We start from the raw sequence: 17,128 nt of genomic DNA, 5'->3' as shown, positions 1-17,128 counted from the left end.
ATTCAACTGTAAGCTCGTTTTTCTTTCTTTACCCAATTTCCTGTTTGTAAAGGTGAACTCAATTCTGTGCGTGCAGTCGAAGTACTTAAAACTAACAGTAAAATATTCTACCAAACAGAAGAAAGATACATGAATAAGACAGGAAACCAGCACACGCGCCTACATTATTATTATAGTCTCCGTCAACTTCGTGTTGTATCATGTAATAGCACTGCTATCACATGTCACTCTACAAAGTGTTCAATAAACGTTATCCCACAGATGAAAAAAGTGGCGGTTTAGACACGCTCTGCCATCAGCGAATTGATGAACGGTGACGATTCCGGACATACTATAATTTCATGTTATTTCTACCTCCTATCGCGACTTCTACACTGAGGAGTCAATGGCATGAGTGCCACGGTTCATTCTGTTGTTAGTCTTTGGACATTCAGGCACGAATAATAATCATGTTAGAGAATTTTCTACGAGAGTACAATATCAACCGGATATTGTTGACGACCACAGGTCTCTGGCCGTATCAGGATAAACTCGTGAGAAATTTATTATGGACTTTCTGCTTTTTGCTTGCAATAAGTCATTATCCATTCGAGGTAATGTGCATTCATCGATACATTTCATTGAGACAATAAATATTTCTAATCAGCGTTGAAAAATTGTTATAATGCTAATTATTATTTTTTATCGTACAACATATATAAATATATGTAATATAAATAAACAAATGTAATATTACTAATATTGTACGTGTCGTGTGTATATGTGTGTTTGTAAGACATAAATTGTAGGTTTCAATGTAACATATTTTATATAACAAATAACGATTAATCAGAGAAATGCGTTAAGTTTCCATTTTAATCGCATTTGTATAATGTGTATATATAAATTAATGAATAATGACTCCATGTTATATACAGATATTACTATTCTAAGATCATCCGGATGATGCGCAATTGATTTTTGAAGGTGGCTATCAAACTCTAGTCTTGACTGATTTTGTCATAAGACATTTAAAAGATGTTTTGAACCGTGACAAGGTATATTTTAAAAATTGCGTTAGGTTTTATATAGATATGTTATATCAATATAATACATATGTTAAATCGTTCTTTCATATTTATTACAATCAGATGCGATGGATGTACGAAGCCATGGACAAGCATTGGAATATATTTACGGATGATATAGAAATACGAATCATGAAAAAATATTCTACGTTATCGCGAACAATTGTGAAATTTTATACAAGTGAGTACATATTGTTATGAATAAAGGATTAATATCATATACTGATTGATTAATGTAATATGTATAAAAAATTTTACGATTTAAGAATAAAGTCAATTGGGAGAATTTTTGCTACTAGAAATTAACGTATTATAAAACCAAAATAAAATTTAGTAGAATTTAATATAGAATTTAATAAAATTTGAAAAAATTCTTATTAAGTACAGATTCGTTTAGACGAACTAAACGGTGATAACTTGAAAAAACTGCTTTATAAATTAATATTATTGAAAGAATAAAACATCTGTCTTTCATAATATTACAGTGCAATTTTTTTCTTTATTATTGGCGATTATAATAATACCATTAACACCAGTATTCCTAGACATAATAGTTCCACTTAATGAATCACGCCCGCGATTCTTTGCGATGGAAATCGAATTCAGGGTGAATAAAGATGATTACTTTCTACCAATTTTTTTTTATACTTCTGCTTTAATTGTGGCGAATGCACTCATCGGGTTAGGCGTTGATTCAATGCATATTGCATGCACTGCTCATGCATGTGGTTTATTTGCGGCTGTCAGGTAAGCAGATAAAGTATGAAGATAACACGCGCATAATGTATATATGTAATAATAATAATAATATTATTATTTAAACAAGATTCTAATTTTATGTATATTTTCCGTAAATGTATATATGTAATATACATATATGCTACGTGCTATATGTTTTCTATTTGAATTCTACAAAAGTATAGTAAAATTTATTTCGCAGTAAGAAAATCGAAAATATAATGTTAAAAGTGGACGACAATAACAATGATATTAGGGAAAATAAGTCTAGTATAAATAAGAAATTTGATTTGTGTGTATCAAGCGAAGAAATGATATACTGGAAATACGTAATATGTTTAAAAAAACATCAGCTTGCTATAAAGTAAGCATCAATTTTGGTGAAATTGTTTCTTAATTTGTCTTTTATATATAATATATTGATATTGATATAATGTTACAGCTTATACTCAAAAGTTAATTTGTTAACATTATTTCTATTCCCTAGATTTGTTGATGTATTAAATTCATCGCATCAAGGATATGCATTGATTCAATTAATAATACTTATTCTAATCGTGAATCTAATTGGACTTCGAGTAAGTGTTATAATTGCATATATAACATGTAATATACTCTCTTCTAATATAGAATATAAATTTACAATCATGTAAAATAATAAAAACTATAATATAGTTGGATTTCTATATTTCCTGTTCATTTGAGATCGACTTGTTTTTGGTTAATTAAATTTCTATTTGTATGTACAATTTTTTCAACGCAATTTATTGAAATCTCTAATAAATCTTAATATACAAAAGTCTTATATTTTCATACTATAAGATAAAGGTTTTCTATTTTAAAAATACGTGTAATTATATATTACGAATAGTTATGTAATACTTTTAATCTGTTATAGATCGTTAATGTATTAGATAAATTGGAAGCAGTGATAAAGCTTGTGCTTATATTCGTGGGAGTATTGTTTAATGTATTGATCACATGTTACTGCGGTCAGAGAATAATGGATGAAAGTCAGAATATATTCCATGGAGCGTAATAACTATTTTATACTATAACACGTATTGGAGCTTATGCAGCTTTTTTCAAACAGAATTATGTAGCAATAATTTTTTCTATAAGCATGGTATAAGATCTCTTAAACGTAAACGTTAATTTAATCACTGCCATTTAAAACAGTTTTGGTAAAAAACGTAATTTAAAAATTTAATTAATATAGGAGCCATGAAAAATTTAATTTAAATTTACTTTATAATCTTGTAATTTTTAATTAAGTAATCTTAAGTAATCTTAGAAATTCCTTTGTAATAAATTTTTTTTACACACGTCAGTCATATTACACGTAATGACAATCGCGCCTTCAAAAAATTGTATTAAATTTTCCACTTCAGCATTGAATCTCCTGAAAAAATAATAAATTCTTTTCAAGTGTATCTATTATATTACACGTACTAACAATCGCATCTAAGAAAAATTGTTTCAATTTTCCACTTGTGAGCATAATTTCCCTTAAAAAATTAACTTAAAATTAATTATTCAATTTACGATTGCAGATACGCTGCAGAATGGTACAAGTTCTCACCTAGACTAAAATCTTTATTGATAATAACTCTTTACAGAAGTAGTACACCATGCGAATTAAAGGCAGGCAATATGATTCCGTTATCCATCGCGACTTATGCAACGGTAATTAAAATACAGTAAAGTCACTTTTTTATGACAATGTTATGTATATTAATCTCCAATATAATTTATCCATTCATTTTAAGGTGGTACGAATGTCTATGTCTTACTACACGGCGTTATTATCAATGCAAGAATGATTATTGAGTGTTCAATTAGTTTTTCATCGATACATCTTTGTTTTGTCTCAATGACAAGAAATTAGTAGTAAAGAGATTTGCAGTGCTAGATTTATTCAATAATGCAATTATAAGTTTTATCCGAACAGATACTTCTTATCCGATTTTCATTAAACACAGTATTCTGTTATTCAGTAGTTGTATTATAAATTAAACTATTATGAAGCTAGTTTGTTTATGCTATGTGTTTTTCTTCATTAATTTTATCGGTCAGTTATTGAGTTTCCTTATTCCTTAAACATTTAAAATGATATTAATTTTTTATATTTGATATTATATTTTTCATGTTAATATCATTATTTTTCTTAGCTTTGTGAATCTTTAAAATTGATCTTTGCTTTCTGTATGTTCTCTAACTTTCTCTATTCTTTTGGATTATTATAATTCAACTGTAAGCTTGTTTTTCTTTCCTTACCCCATTTCCTGTTTGTAAAGGTGAACTCAATTCTGTGCGTGCAGTCGAAGTACTTAAAACTAACAGTAAAATATTCTACCAAACAGAAGAAAGATACATGAATAAGACAGGAAACCAGCACACGTACGCGCCTAACATTATTATTATAGTCACCGTCAACTTCGTGTTGTATCATGTAATAGCACTGCTATCACATGCCACTCTACAAAGTGATCAATAAACGTTATCTCACAGATGAAGAAAGTGGCGGTTTAGACACGCTCTGCCATCAGCGAATTGATGAACAGTGACGATTCCGGACATACTATAATTTCGTGTTATTTCTGCCGCGACTTTTACACTGAGGAGTCAATGGCATGAGTGCCACGCTTCATTCTGTTGTTAGCCTTTGGACATTCAGGTACGAATAATCATGTTAGAGAATTTTCTACGAGAGTACAATATCAACCGGATATTGTTGTCGACCACAGGTCTCTGGCCGTATCAGGATAAACTCGTGAGAAGTTTATTATGGACTTTTTGCTTTTTGCTCGAAATAAGTTATTATCCATTCGAGGTAATGTGCATTCATCGATACATTTCATTGAGACAACAAATATTTCTAATTAGCGTTGAAAAGTTGTTATAATGCTAATTATTATTTTTTATCGTACAACATATATAAATAAACAAATGTATAATAATATTGTACGTGTCGTGTGTATATGTGTGTTTGTAAGACATAAATTATAGGTTTCAATGTAACATATTTCATATAACAATTAACGATTAATCAGAGAAATGCGTTAAGTTTCCATTTTAATCGCATTTGTATAATGTATACATATATATATATATATATATATATATATATATATATAAATTTATGAATAATGACTCCATGTTATATACAGATATTACTATTCTACGATCATTCGGACGATGCGCAATTGATTTTTGAAGGTGGCTATCAAACTTTAATCTTGACTGCTTTTGTCATGAGACATTTAAAAGATGTTTTAAACCATGACAAGGTATATTTTAAAAATTGCGTTAGTTTTTATATAGATATACATGTTATATCTATATAATACATATGTTAAATCGTTCTTTCATATTTATTGTAATCAGATGCGATGGATGTACGAAGCCATGGACAAGCATTGGAATATATTTACGGATGATATAGAAATACAAATCATGAAAGAATATTCTATGTTATCGCGAACATTTGTGAAATTTTATACAAGTGAGTACATATTGCTATGAATGGAGCATTAATATCATATGCTGATTGATTAATGTAATATGTATAAAAAATTTTATGATTTAAGAATAAAGTCAATTGGGAGAATTTTTGCTACTAGAAATTAACGTATTATGAAAGCAAAATAAAATTTAGTAGAATTTAATATAGAATTTAATAAAATTTGAAAAAATTCTTATTAAGTACAGATTCGTTTAGACGAACTAAATGGTGATAACTTGAAAAAACTGCTTTATAAATTAATATTCTTGAAAAAATAAAACATCTGTCTTTCATAATATTACAGTGCTATTTTTTTCTATATTATTGGTGGTTATGATAATGCCATTAACACCAGTATTCCTAGACATAATAGTTCCACTTAATGAATCACGTCCGCGATTCTTTGCGATGGAAATCGAATTCAGGGTGAATAAAGATGATTACTTTCTACCAATTTTTTTTTATACTTCTGCTGTAATTGTGGCGGGTGCATTCATCGCGTTAGGCGTCGATGCAATGCATATTGCATGCACTGCTCATGCATGTGGTTTATTTGCGGCTGTCAGGTAAACAGATAAAGTATGAAGATAACACGCGCATAATGTATGTAATAATAATAATATTATTATTTAAACAAGATTCTAATTTTATGTATATTTTCCGCAAATGTATATATATAATATACATATATGCTACGTGCTATATGTTTTCTATTTGAATTCCACAAAAGTAAAATTTATTTCGCAGTAAGAAAATCGAAAATGTAATGTTAAAAGTGGACGACAATAACAATGATGTTAGGGAAAATAAGTTTAATATAAATAAGAAATTTGAATTGTGTGTATCAAGCGAAGAAATGATGTACCAGGAATACATAAGATGTTTAAAAAAACATCAACTTGCTATAGAGTAAGTAACTTTTGACAAATCATGTCTTTTTCATGACATTTTTTAAAATATAATATTTCTACTTATACTCAACGTGTTAATATTCTATAGATTTGTGGACATATTAAATTCCTCATATCAAGGATGTGCATTAGTTATATTGATATTGTTTATTGGAATTTTGTGTCTGATTGGACTTCGAGTATGTATTATAATTGTATACCTACATATGACGCGACTTTCTCCTCTAATAGAGAATATAAATATACAATCATACAAAACAATAAAAATTGTGAAATAGCTGGATTTCTATATCCAACTTAAATTCTTTTATATAAAATTTATAAATATGTAATTTTTTTACCGCAAATAAAAGCTGTAAACTCTTTTTATACAAAAATCTTATTTTTACGCAATGTAAAATTAGTGTTTTTTTTTACTTTAAATAAAAATATAATTATATATTACAAATAGTTACGTAATACTTTTAATCTGTTATAGATCATTTATGTATTAGATCAGTTGGGAACAGTGATAAAATTTGTGCTTGTATTTACATCAACATTGTTTTCTCTGATGATCACGTGTTACTCCGGCCAGAGAATAATGGATGAAAGTCAGAATATATTCTATGCAGTGTAATAATTATTTTACATCTTAACATAGATAGATAGATAGATAAATAGATATTAAGTTTTAATATAAAACGTAATTAAAAAATTCGATTAATATGTTATAAATAACTTAAGTACTTTAAATCTTAGAAATTATTTTTTAATAAATTCTCATATGTCTACCATATTATACATACTTGCATCTTGTAAAAAATATTTAAATTTTCCACTTAAGCATATTTTTTTTAAATTAACTTAAAGTCAATTATTGAATTTATGATTGCAGATACGCTACAGAATGGTACAAGTTCTCACCTAGACTAAAATCATTATTGAGAATAACTCTGTACAGAAGTAATGTACCGTGCGGATTAAAGGCAGGCAATATGATTCCGTTATCCATCGCGACTTATGCAAAGGTAATTAAAATATTGTAAAGTTACTTCTTTATGACAATGTTGTACATTAATCTGTAATATAATTTATCCATTCATTTTAAGGTGATACGAATGTCTATGTCTTACTTCACAGCGTTATTATCAATACAAGACTGATTACTGAGTGTTCAATTAGTTCTTCACCGATCTTCGTTTCGTCTCAATGCCAATAAACTATTAAAGAGGTTTAAGATATTGTTTACTTACTTGATAAGTTATAGTTGCATTCGATCAGCAATTCCTTACGCTGTATCGATTTTCGATAAGTACACTTTTCGCCTAACATAACATTTCGTTATTCAGTTAGTTGTGTTAAATTAATCTATTATAAACTCAATTTGCTCATGCTATTTTTCTGTATTAATTTCATCGATCAATTATCAAATTTCATTATTTTTTAAATATTACAATATTTTAATATTATATTTATGTTAATATCATATTTAATATCATTATTTTTGTAAAAAATCTTTAAATATAATCTTTGTTTTCTGTATATCTTGCAAGTTTCTTTATTCCTTTGGATTATTATAGTTCGACTCAGTTCGTTATTCTTAAAATATCTCACCGTTTCCTACTTTCCTGCTAGATATTCTTGCAAGCAAACAGGAGACAGACATAAATAAGAGATGAAACCAGCACACGCGCCTACATTATTATTATAGTCACCCCTCAATTTCCTATTGTATCACGCAATCGAATAACATTATAACATGTCATACTGTAATATGTCATGTCACTCTGCAAAAGGGTCTAATAAACAATATTTCAAAGATAAAGAAAGTGATGGTTTAGTGTTAAATACACACTGACATTCGCAAATTGATGAATTGACAGTGACGATCGCGGACATTCTACAATTTTGTGTTATTCGCACCACGACTTGTACGCTGAGAAATCAATAACATGCGTAGCAAGCGTCATTCTGTTGTCGTCTTTCAATGGTGTCGTGGTTCAACCAGGACGAATAATCATGCTAGAGAATTTTCTGCGAGAGTACAATGTCAACCGGGTATTTTTGTCGCCCATAGGCCTTTGGCCGTTTCAAAGAAAATCCGTGAGAAATTGTTTGCGAACTTTCTTCTTTCTGCTCGAAATAAGTTACCTTCCCTTCGAGGTAATGCGCGCACAGACCAACATATTTTAAATCGAAGAAATACACATTTATGTTTATAATTTTAAATCCTATTTTTTATTGTATGACACATGTATACTATAACGTCGACAAGTCTTATATATGTGTTCTATCATAAAAAGTGTATAACGTAACATATTTGATATAATAATTAATTACTGATTAAACGTACATACAAAAGTAACATAGTTCTCATTTAATTAATCGTGTACAACTATAATATTTTACGGATGATGATCCAACGTGCAGATAATGTTGTTGTACGATCATTGGGACAATCCACAAATGGTTTTTGATGCCAGCTACCAACTTGTGATGTCGATCTCTTTCGCTGGGCGGCAAGTGAATGAGTTTTGGAATCACGATAAGGCAAGTTTTTACAACTGTAACGCGTTACATTTGCTTTTCCTTTTTACTTATGTTTACTGCGGTAAAACTATTTTCAGACCTAACATGTTAAACCGTTTCCATGTTTGTTGCAATCAGTTGCGATGGTTGTACCAAGCTATTGACGAGCATTGGAACATATTTACGAACGATATGGAAGTTCGAGTCATGAAAGATTATTCCATGCTGTCACGAAAATTTACGAAATATTACTCGAGTAAGTACACGTTACATTGCAACGATGATGTTGAATGTAGTGGCACATGCTGACAGAATAGAGTAATATATAAATTAAAAATTTTATCCAAGAAAAAAGGCGTTTGATTACTAAAGTATTTCAAACGACGTTTAATAACGGATTGTCTAAAGAGAAGCCAAATAATTGTGTATAAATATTTTAGATTAATATTATTAAATGCACTTCTTTCTCGGGATATTGCAGCGTTAATGTTTAGCATAATGTCAATATTGACATTGATACCATTAACACCAATATTGCTAGACATCGTGATGCCTCTTAACGAACCACGTCCTCGATTTCTTGCAATCGAAGTCAGTTACAGGCTGAATAAAGATGATTATTTTCTACCAATTTATTGTTATACTGCTTTTACAATTGCGGTGGGTGTAAACGTCGTAATGGGCGTTGATGCAATGCATCTCGCATGCACCGCTCATGCATGTAGTTTATTTGCCGCTATCAGGTACATCCATTGCAGATATGATTATAATTTAAATGCATGTAAGGTATACATAATATAATATAATACTAATATTGTTATAAGTATTTTAAAACACATTAATTTTATATACATTTTTCGCACATGTGTTTTATGATATATATATATATATTTCGTGTATTTCTTATATATACACATATTTTATTTAACTTTTGCGAGGTATCCATATTTACAGTAAACAGGTTGAGAATATAATTTCGAACGCGAATAATAAAAATAAAATTAGCGTACGTAGACACGGCACAAATATGGAACTTGATCTATTAAATGAGGAAATAATATACCGGGAATACATAATATGTTTAAAGAAACATCAACTTGCTATAGAGTAAGCAGATCTTGTTAAATTCCTTCTTAATTATCTCTCTATATATAAAATGTCCCCCCCGCCCTCTTTCTCTCTCTTTCTATATAATTTCTATTTTAGGTTTGTTAATACATTGGAGTCATCATATCAAGGGCTTTCACTACTTTTGTTAGCTTTGCTTATTGGAACTATAAGTTTAATTGCAGTTCGAGTACGTATTAGAAATCATTCACATAAAATGTCATGAAATATAAATATGTCACACAAAATCATACAAAAGAACCAAAATTAGAATATAGTCGACTTTTAGGTACATTAAGCTATCTAAGCCAAATTATCAGAACACAAAAAATTTTATATGGAATTAATTTGCTAATTATATCCTTGATATTAAACTATATATTGTTAAAATACGTCTTAAATTTAATTTTCTACGTATTAAATAAAATTATAAAATTTTGTCTTATTGTTAGTCCAATTTTATTATTGTGAATAGAAATATAACTATATATTTTCGATAATGTAATACTTTTAATTTGTTATAGATCATTTATGTATTAAATCAAGTGGGGGAAGTGATAAAATTCACGTTTATATTCACAGCATGTCTGGTGACTTTGATGATTGTATGCTACTCTGGTCAAAGATTAATGGACGAAAGTCAGAGTATATTCCATGGAGCGTAATAATTATTTTTTACCTTAACGTACATTGACGGTTATAAAAATTCTTTTAAACAAAATTAACAATAATTTAGCTATAAGCACTTGTCAGATATATTGAACAAAAAACTCAATTGAGATATATTGAAAAAAAAACTTATTTTTGACTTAAAATACTTTCAATAGAACATAATTAAAAATACAATTAACGCACGAAATATTAATGTGTAATACTTTAATGTGTAATACTTTTGCAACTACTTTAATTTTGACAAATTATCTTTTAATAAATGTTATTTAAAAAATTTAATTAAAGCTTGTTATTGATTTATGATTACAGATATGCTGCAGAATGGTACAAATTCTCGCCTAGATTAAAAACTTTGTTGATGATAACTCTTTACAGAAGTAATGTTCCGTGTGGGTTGAAGGCGGGTAATATGTTTCCATTATCTATCGCAACCTATGCAGGGGTAAGTAAAATGTGCACAGCTGTTAAGCTTCTTATACTAATGTTATGTATAAATATATATATAAAACAACTTAGGCTTCTTTCGTATTCTGTTTAAGGTAATACGAATCGCCATGTCATATTTTACAGCGTTTACATCATTCAAATAGTGATTACTGAATTTTCAACTAACTCATCACCGATATGTTTTTGTATGTTTGACATACTGTGATCTCAACGTCAATAAATTGTACTTCAATGATATATCTGCCTTCTGTAATCTTGAAACTTAATGTCATCTGCACATTTCCATTTAATATTTTCTCTCTTTCTTTGAATTATTATATTTATTATATTTAAACTTCAGTATTTATGATATCTAAACTTATTCGATTTCACTTTATTTCATCAACTACTTCCAAAGATATATTCGGCTCTATTCGAACAGCTAAAGTACTTAAAACCGACTGAAAAACGTTTAGCAAAGAAGAGTTTCCAATGCAGTCGGAAACCAAGCACGTGTCTACACTACTATTATCGTTACCTTCAATTATCTTGTTACACTGTGCTGTACTATAATATGCCTATACTATGCCGATGTTATAACGTGTCGCACTAGAAAGATGTCTAATATAGAAAATACTTTTGAAGAAGGTGAAAGTGATGGTTTAGTATCGACAGATAGACATACACTACCATTAAAGAAATGAAACTTTGACACTGGCAAAATTACTGCCATCGCATGATATATACAGCATTTCTTGTGCCGCAATTTGTATGTTCCAAAATTGAGAGCATACTCGACACATGTCATTTCTTTTTAGTACGTCGGAGAGTAAATATTAGTCATGCTAGAGAATTTTGTGCGAGAGTACAACATAAACCGAGTACTTTTATCGATCTCAGGTCTCTGGCCATTTCAAAGTAAGCATGTGAGAAATTCGTTACGAACTATCTACTTGCTACTGGAAATAAGTTATTATCCGTTTGAGGTAATGCGCCTTGATCAATACATTTCGGTTTGAGAAAATACGTATGTAGTGTTCATAATATTCCGTATATCATAATGTGATCATTTATCTGATTTATCATAAAGTAAATATAAGTATATAATATTGCCGCGCACAAACGTTATCAGAGACATATTATAAATATGTCTGAATATAACATACATATCTGACGCAATATTTAGTGACGATTAATTAAATAAGTAAAACAATTTACGATCGATTTTATAGTTATATATTTGTAACAAACTTAAATATGATAATTCAACAATATACGCAGATGTTCTTGCTGTATGATCATTGGGGCAATCCACAAATGATTTTTGATGCCGGCTATCAATTTATTTTCACGACTTCTTTTACTGCAAGGGCATTGCATAGTATTTGGAATCAGAACAGAGTAAATTCGCAAAACTGAACACTGTCGTATTCCTCCTAACTATTATTATCTTAGGAACATTATTTTATGTTAAATCGTTTCCATGTTTGTTATAACCAGTTGCAACAGTTGTGCATAGCCATTGATGAACATTGGGACATATTTACGGACGATGTGGAAGTTCGAATCATGAAAGATTATTCTTTGCTATCACGAAGGTTTACGAAACTTTTCGTAGGTAAGCATCTTATATTGCTGTAATATGGAGTATATAGGGTCGACGACAGAATAAAATAATGTAACTGAGACTTTTATGATATAAATCGTGACTATAAACAGTGTTATGATATTCGCTACGTCGATATTAATACAAACTAGGCAAGAAGAATGGAATTAAACAAAATTTTCATTAAAAATAGATTTTCTAAAGAGTGTCACTCTATAAGATACTCTAGGTTGATATTATTGAATAAATACACATCTCTTTCGGGACATTACAGTGCTAATGATTGTTATACTAATGATATTGGTAGCAGTACCATTAACACCAATATTGCTAGACATTGTGATGCCTTTTAACGAATCACGTTCGCGATCCTTCGCGGTCGAAGTTGAATTCAGAGTGAATAAAGACGATTACTTTTTACCAATTTTTTGTTATACTACTGCTGTAATTCTGGCAGGTGTAAACATTACGATGGGCGTCGATTGTATGCATATCGCGTGCGCCGCTCATGCGTGTAGTTTATTTGCCGCTATCAGGTAGATTCATTACAGATATGATGATAATTTAAGTGCATATCATATAAGTATTTTAAGGCACTAATTTCAAATACCTACATTTTCTGCACGTGTTTTAATATATAATATACATCACACATATTTGTAACTTTTACGAGATATCATAAATTCATATTTACAGTAAGCAAATTGAGAATATAATTTCTAAAGCGAATAATAACAATAAACCCAGCAAATGTGGATATCATGTAAATATGGAAATTAATCCATTAAATGAGAAAGTAATATATCGAGAATATATAATATGTCTAAAGAAACATCAACTTGCGATAGAGTAAGCAGCACTTGTTCAATTGTTTCTTATATAAATATCTTTGTATATGTAAAATATTCCTCTATGTGTATGTATTTTTAATATAATATTACTGCTTATATAACTTGTTAACGTAACTTCTATTCCAGGTTTGTTAATATATTGGAGTCATCTTTTCAAGACCTTTCATTACTTTTATTACTATTGCTTCTTGCAAATATAAGTCTGGTTGGAATCCGAGTAAGCGTTAGAAATTATTCCTATAAAATATCGTTAGTATAAATATGCATACATGATAATCGAAACTGTTATATAGTCGAATTTTCCCTCTTTTTATTCCTTAGGGTTGAATTAGTATTTTTGTACACAACTTCTTGAGTCTCATATTCATATTCTAACGATTTATATTCTACCACCCTTGATGATAAACTAAATTGATTATATCCTGATGGATAAAAAATACAAAATCAAGTTTGTACAAAAGAAATAAAATTCTGCATTTTTTTCAATACTGATAGAGGCAAACAATTGTAATTAGATCGATTTTTATCATCGATCTTAAATCTATCTCAATAACATATCTATATAACGTAAAATTTTTTATCTTAAATAAAATTATAATTATTATGCGGATAATTACGTAATACTTTTTATTTGTTATAGATTCTTAATGTGTTAGATCAAATGCAGCAACTGCTAAAATTCATGCTTCTATTCACAGCGTTGCTATTTGATTTACTGATTGTGTGCTATTCCGGTCAGAGATTAATGGACGAAAGTCAGAACATATTTTATCGAGCGTAATGATTATTTTATACCTTATTATATATTATATATTATATAGCGATTTTAAAGCAATTTTTTTACACAAAAGTAATAATTTAGCTATAAGCATTCGTAAGATCTATTGAATTAACAATTTAATACAATAAATACTTTGACTTAAAATACAACATACTTTTAATACAACACAATTAAAAAATGTAATTAACATACACAATATTTGTAATTTAACTACTTTCATTATTGCAAATTATTTTTTAATAAATTTTTTTCGAAAATTTAATTAAAAGCAGTTGCTGGCATATTGTTTACAGATATGCTGCAGAATGGTACAAATTCTCGCCCAGAATAAAATCTTTATTGATGATAACTCTTTACAGAAGCAATACTCCGTGTGGACTGAAGGCAGGAAAGATGATTCCGTTATGTATCGCGACCTATGCGGCGGTAAGTAGAATGCGCAAAGTTGTGAAGCTACTTTTTACAAGAATATTACATATGCATGTACAAAGCAAGTTATACCTTTTGTGTATTCGATTTAAGGTTGTACGAATGGCTATGTCTTACTTTGCAGCGTTCAAGTCATTCCAAGAGTGATTGCCGAATTTTCAATTAACTGTTCACTATACAATTTTATATGTATAATACATTTTGATCTGAATGTCAATAAATTGTATTTCGATGATATATTTAGTTTCGGGAAAATTTTACCATCTGTTTTTCTATCCTTCTACAATTTTTTCTGCTTCTTTAGATTATTATATTTGATCTTTGAACTTATTTGATTTCGTTTTATTTCATCATTTTCTACTTTCAAAGATACTCGACAAAGATATTCGAACAGTTGAACTATTTAAAATCGACTGAAAATTTCAGAGAAGAATAATTTTCAATACGGTCGCCGGAAAACGGGAAATCATCATGCGTCTACATTGTCATTCTCAATTATTCCGTAATGCAGTGTGCTATACTGTATATGTCTATACGACACTTATGTTACCATATAACGTGTCAAGCTAGAAAGATGTCTAACAGAAGACACATTTGAAGATAGTGAAAGTAATGGTTCAGTATCGATAGAGATAGACGTACTCTGCCATTAGAAAAATGAGACACTGACACGGGCAAAATTACTGACTGATATTGCATGACATATACAGTATTTCTTGTGCCGCAACTTGTATGTTCAGAAATCGATAGCATACTCGGCACGTATCATTTCCTTCTAGTACGTCGGAGAGTAAACATTAGTCATGCTAGCGAATTTTCTGCGAGAGTACAATATGAATCGAGTGCTTTTATCAACTACAGGTCTCTGGCCCTTTCAAAGTAAGCATGTGAGAAATTCGTTACGGACGTTCTGCTTGCTATTGGAAATAAGTTACTATCCGTTTGAGGTAATGCGTATCCGTCGATACGTAGGGTGTATATTTCAATTTGAAAAAATGTACTATTAGCGTTCATAATGTTCCGTCATTCAAAATATTATTATTTAATCGTAAAGCACATACATATAATATAATATTGTCACAAATGTTATTATATTGTGAAATAATATGTCTCACAATCAGTGTAACACACACATACACCTGATGCAATAATTAACGGTCAGTTAACAATATCGTATTTCCGTACGATCGATCTTCTAACGATATACATATTTGTAACATACTTAATTTTATGTTATACGCAGATACTACTGCTGTATGATCATTGGGGTGATCCACGAATGGTTTTTGATGCCTTGTATCAATTCATTTTATTGACCGCTTTTATTGCAAGAGCGTTGCATGATATTTGGAATCACGACAAAGTAAATTTGCAAAACTGTATCATATTGTCATTATTTTTTTTTCAGCTATAATTATCTTAGTAAAATTTTATATGTTTATATGTTATATCGTTTTTATGTTTGTTTTAATCAGTTGCAACGATTGTACGTAGCCATTGATGAACATTGGGACATATTTACGAATGATACGGAAGTTTGCGTTTTGAAAAATTATTCTTTGCTGTCGCGAAAGTTTACAAAGTATTACGCGAGTGAGTACGTACATATTGCAATGGTAATATTCTTAAAGCATATAATTCTATGCTGACAGAAGAGAATAATCATCATCATCATCATCATCATATACTTTATGAGTAGCTGTCATCGTATATTTTGACAGTTGTGTGTAATGTTAAAGCCAAATAACGCGCGCGAAGCGCGCGTCTGTGATGTCTAGTATAATTAAAAATTTTATGAGCTAGTAAATTGCAAATGAGTTGTGCAGATATTTCCTACTGAAATTTAACAAATTCAACATTAAAATTATAAAGAAATTTAATACAATTTTCGCTAACGGCAGATTTATTATAGACGTGCCAAATGGTGATAATTATATGCTCTGATAATCATATATTATTACTCTAATAATATAAATCTATATTATTAAAGAAACAATCTTACTTTCATTATATATACATAATATTACAGCAATAATATATTTGATGTGTTCGGTATCTCTAACAGTACCGTTAACACCGCTGCTCCTAGATATTGTAATACCACTTAATGAATCACGTCCGCGATTTTTCCTAATAGAAGTTGAATTCAGAGTGGATAAATACGATTACTTTGTACCAATTTTTTGTTACACCACCACTGTAATCATGGTAGGTATGACCATCATGGTGGGTGTTGATGCGATGCATGTCATATGCACTGCTCACGCATGCAGTTTATTTTCGGCTATCAGGTAAATACATTGCAACTATAATGATAATTTCAATGCGCAAAATGAATATATACAATAACAATATTATTATTATTATTACTGTAAGACTGTGTAAATTTTATTTGTATTTTCTGTTCATAACATAATACATATGTTATGTATTGTATAATTTATTTAGCTTTCGTGTTATACAGTAAAGTTTACGTTTCGCAGTAAGCAAGTTAAAAATATATTTTCAAAAGTGAATAACGGCA

General features: G+C 29.4%; 3 protein-coding genes and 1 pseudogene across 3 annotated transcripts; all 4 read left to right on the top strand.

Moving 5' to 3' along the window:
• Positions 1-31: 31 nt before the first annotated feature.
• LOC139775688 (uncharacterized) lies at positions 32-3,837 on the top strand (annotated as a pseudogene).
• A 657-nt stretch (positions 3,838-4,494) lies between these two features.
• On the top strand, positions 4,495-7,586 carry LOC139775707 (odorant receptor 63a-like). The gene is made up of 9 exons (XM_071711944.1): positions 4,495-4,638; positions 4,976-5,095; positions 5,193-5,310; positions 5,615-5,876; positions 6,058-6,219; positions 6,310-6,400; positions 6,700-6,836; positions 7,099-7,231; positions 7,313-7,586. The coding sequence occupies exons 1-9, from the start codon at positions 4,495-4,497 to the stop codon at positions 7,364-7,366; spliced, it is 1,221 nt and encodes a 406-aa protein (XP_071568045.1). The 3' UTR covers positions 7,367-7,586.
• Positions 7,587-9,142: 1,556 nt separating this feature from the next.
• Positions 9,143-11,195, top strand: LOC139775687 (odorant receptor 9a-like). Its single transcript, XM_071711907.1, has 6 exons — positions 9,143-9,475; positions 9,687-9,839; positions 9,939-10,029; positions 10,364-10,500; positions 10,821-10,953; positions 11,051-11,195. The coding sequence occupies exons 1-6, from the start codon at positions 9,219-9,221 to the stop codon at positions 11,099-11,101; spliced, it is 822 nt and encodes a 273-aa protein (XP_071568008.1). The 5' UTR covers positions 9,143-9,218; the 3' UTR covers positions 11,102-11,195.
• Positions 11,196-11,779: 584 nt separating this feature from the next.
• On the top strand, positions 11,780-14,839 carry LOC139775644 (uncharacterized). Its single transcript, XM_071711813.1, has 9 exons — positions 11,780-11,923; positions 12,219-12,338; positions 12,438-12,555; positions 12,818-13,079; positions 13,240-13,392; positions 13,521-13,611; positions 14,035-14,171; positions 14,469-14,601; positions 14,698-14,839. Exons 1-9 carry the CDS (start codon positions 11,780-11,782, stop codon positions 14,749-14,751), a joined length of 1,212 nt encoding a protein of 403 aa, XP_071567914.1. The 3' UTR covers positions 14,752-14,839.
• Positions 14,840-17,128: the final 2,289 nt, after the last annotated feature.

The sequence above is a fragment of the Temnothorax nylanderi genome, unplaced genomic scaffold (assembly GCF_030848795.1).
Source record: "Temnothorax nylanderi isolate EJ_2023f unplaced genomic scaffold, tnyl_v1.0 TNYL_tig0102_pilon, whole genome shotgun sequence".
Lineage (NCBI taxonomy): Eukaryota > Metazoa > Arthropoda > Insecta > Hymenoptera > Formicidae > Temnothorax > Temnothorax nylanderi.
Note: the sequence above shows the minus strand (reverse complement) of the source record. Positions and strands in the feature narration are given on the sequence as shown.

Excerpts from the sequence above, each read along its gene's own strand:
- LOC139775707 (XM_071711944.1), top strand. The coding sequence starts at position 4,495 with ATGTTAGAGAATTTTCTACGAGAGTACAATATCAACCGGATATTGTTG. Across the intron at positions 5,877-6,057 it reads GGTTTATTTGCGGCTGTCAG|TAAGAAAATCGAAAATGTAA; the intron begins GTAAACAGATAA and ends TTTATTTCGCAG. Across the intron at positions 7,232-7,312 it reads CCATCGCGACTTATGCAAAG|GTGATACGAATGTCTATGTC; the intron begins GTAATTAAAATA and ends ATTCATTTTAAG.
- LOC139775687 (XM_071711907.1), top strand. The coding sequence starts at position 9,219 with ATGTTTAGCATAATGTCAATATTGACATTGATACCATTAACACCAATA. Across the intron at positions 9,840-9,938 it reads AAACATCAACTTGCTATAGA|GTTTGTTAATACATTGGAGT; the intron begins GTAAGCAGATCT and ends TTTCTATTTTAG. Across the intron at positions 10,501-10,820 it reads CAGAGTATATTCCATGGAGC|ATATGCTGCAGAATGGTACA; the intron begins GTAATAATTATT and ends TTATGATTACAG.
- LOC139775644 (XM_071711813.1), top strand. The coding sequence starts at position 11,780 with ATGCTAGAGAATTTTGTGCGAGAGTACAACATAAACCGAGTACTTTTA. Across the intron at positions 13,393-13,520 it reads AAACATCAACTTGCGATAGA|GTTTGTTAATATATTGGAGT; the intron begins GTAAGCAGCACT and ends CTTCTATTCCAG. Across the intron at positions 14,602-14,697 it reads GTATCGCGACCTATGCGGCG|GTTGTACGAATGGCTATGTC; the intron begins GTAAGTAGAATG and ends ATTCGATTTAAG.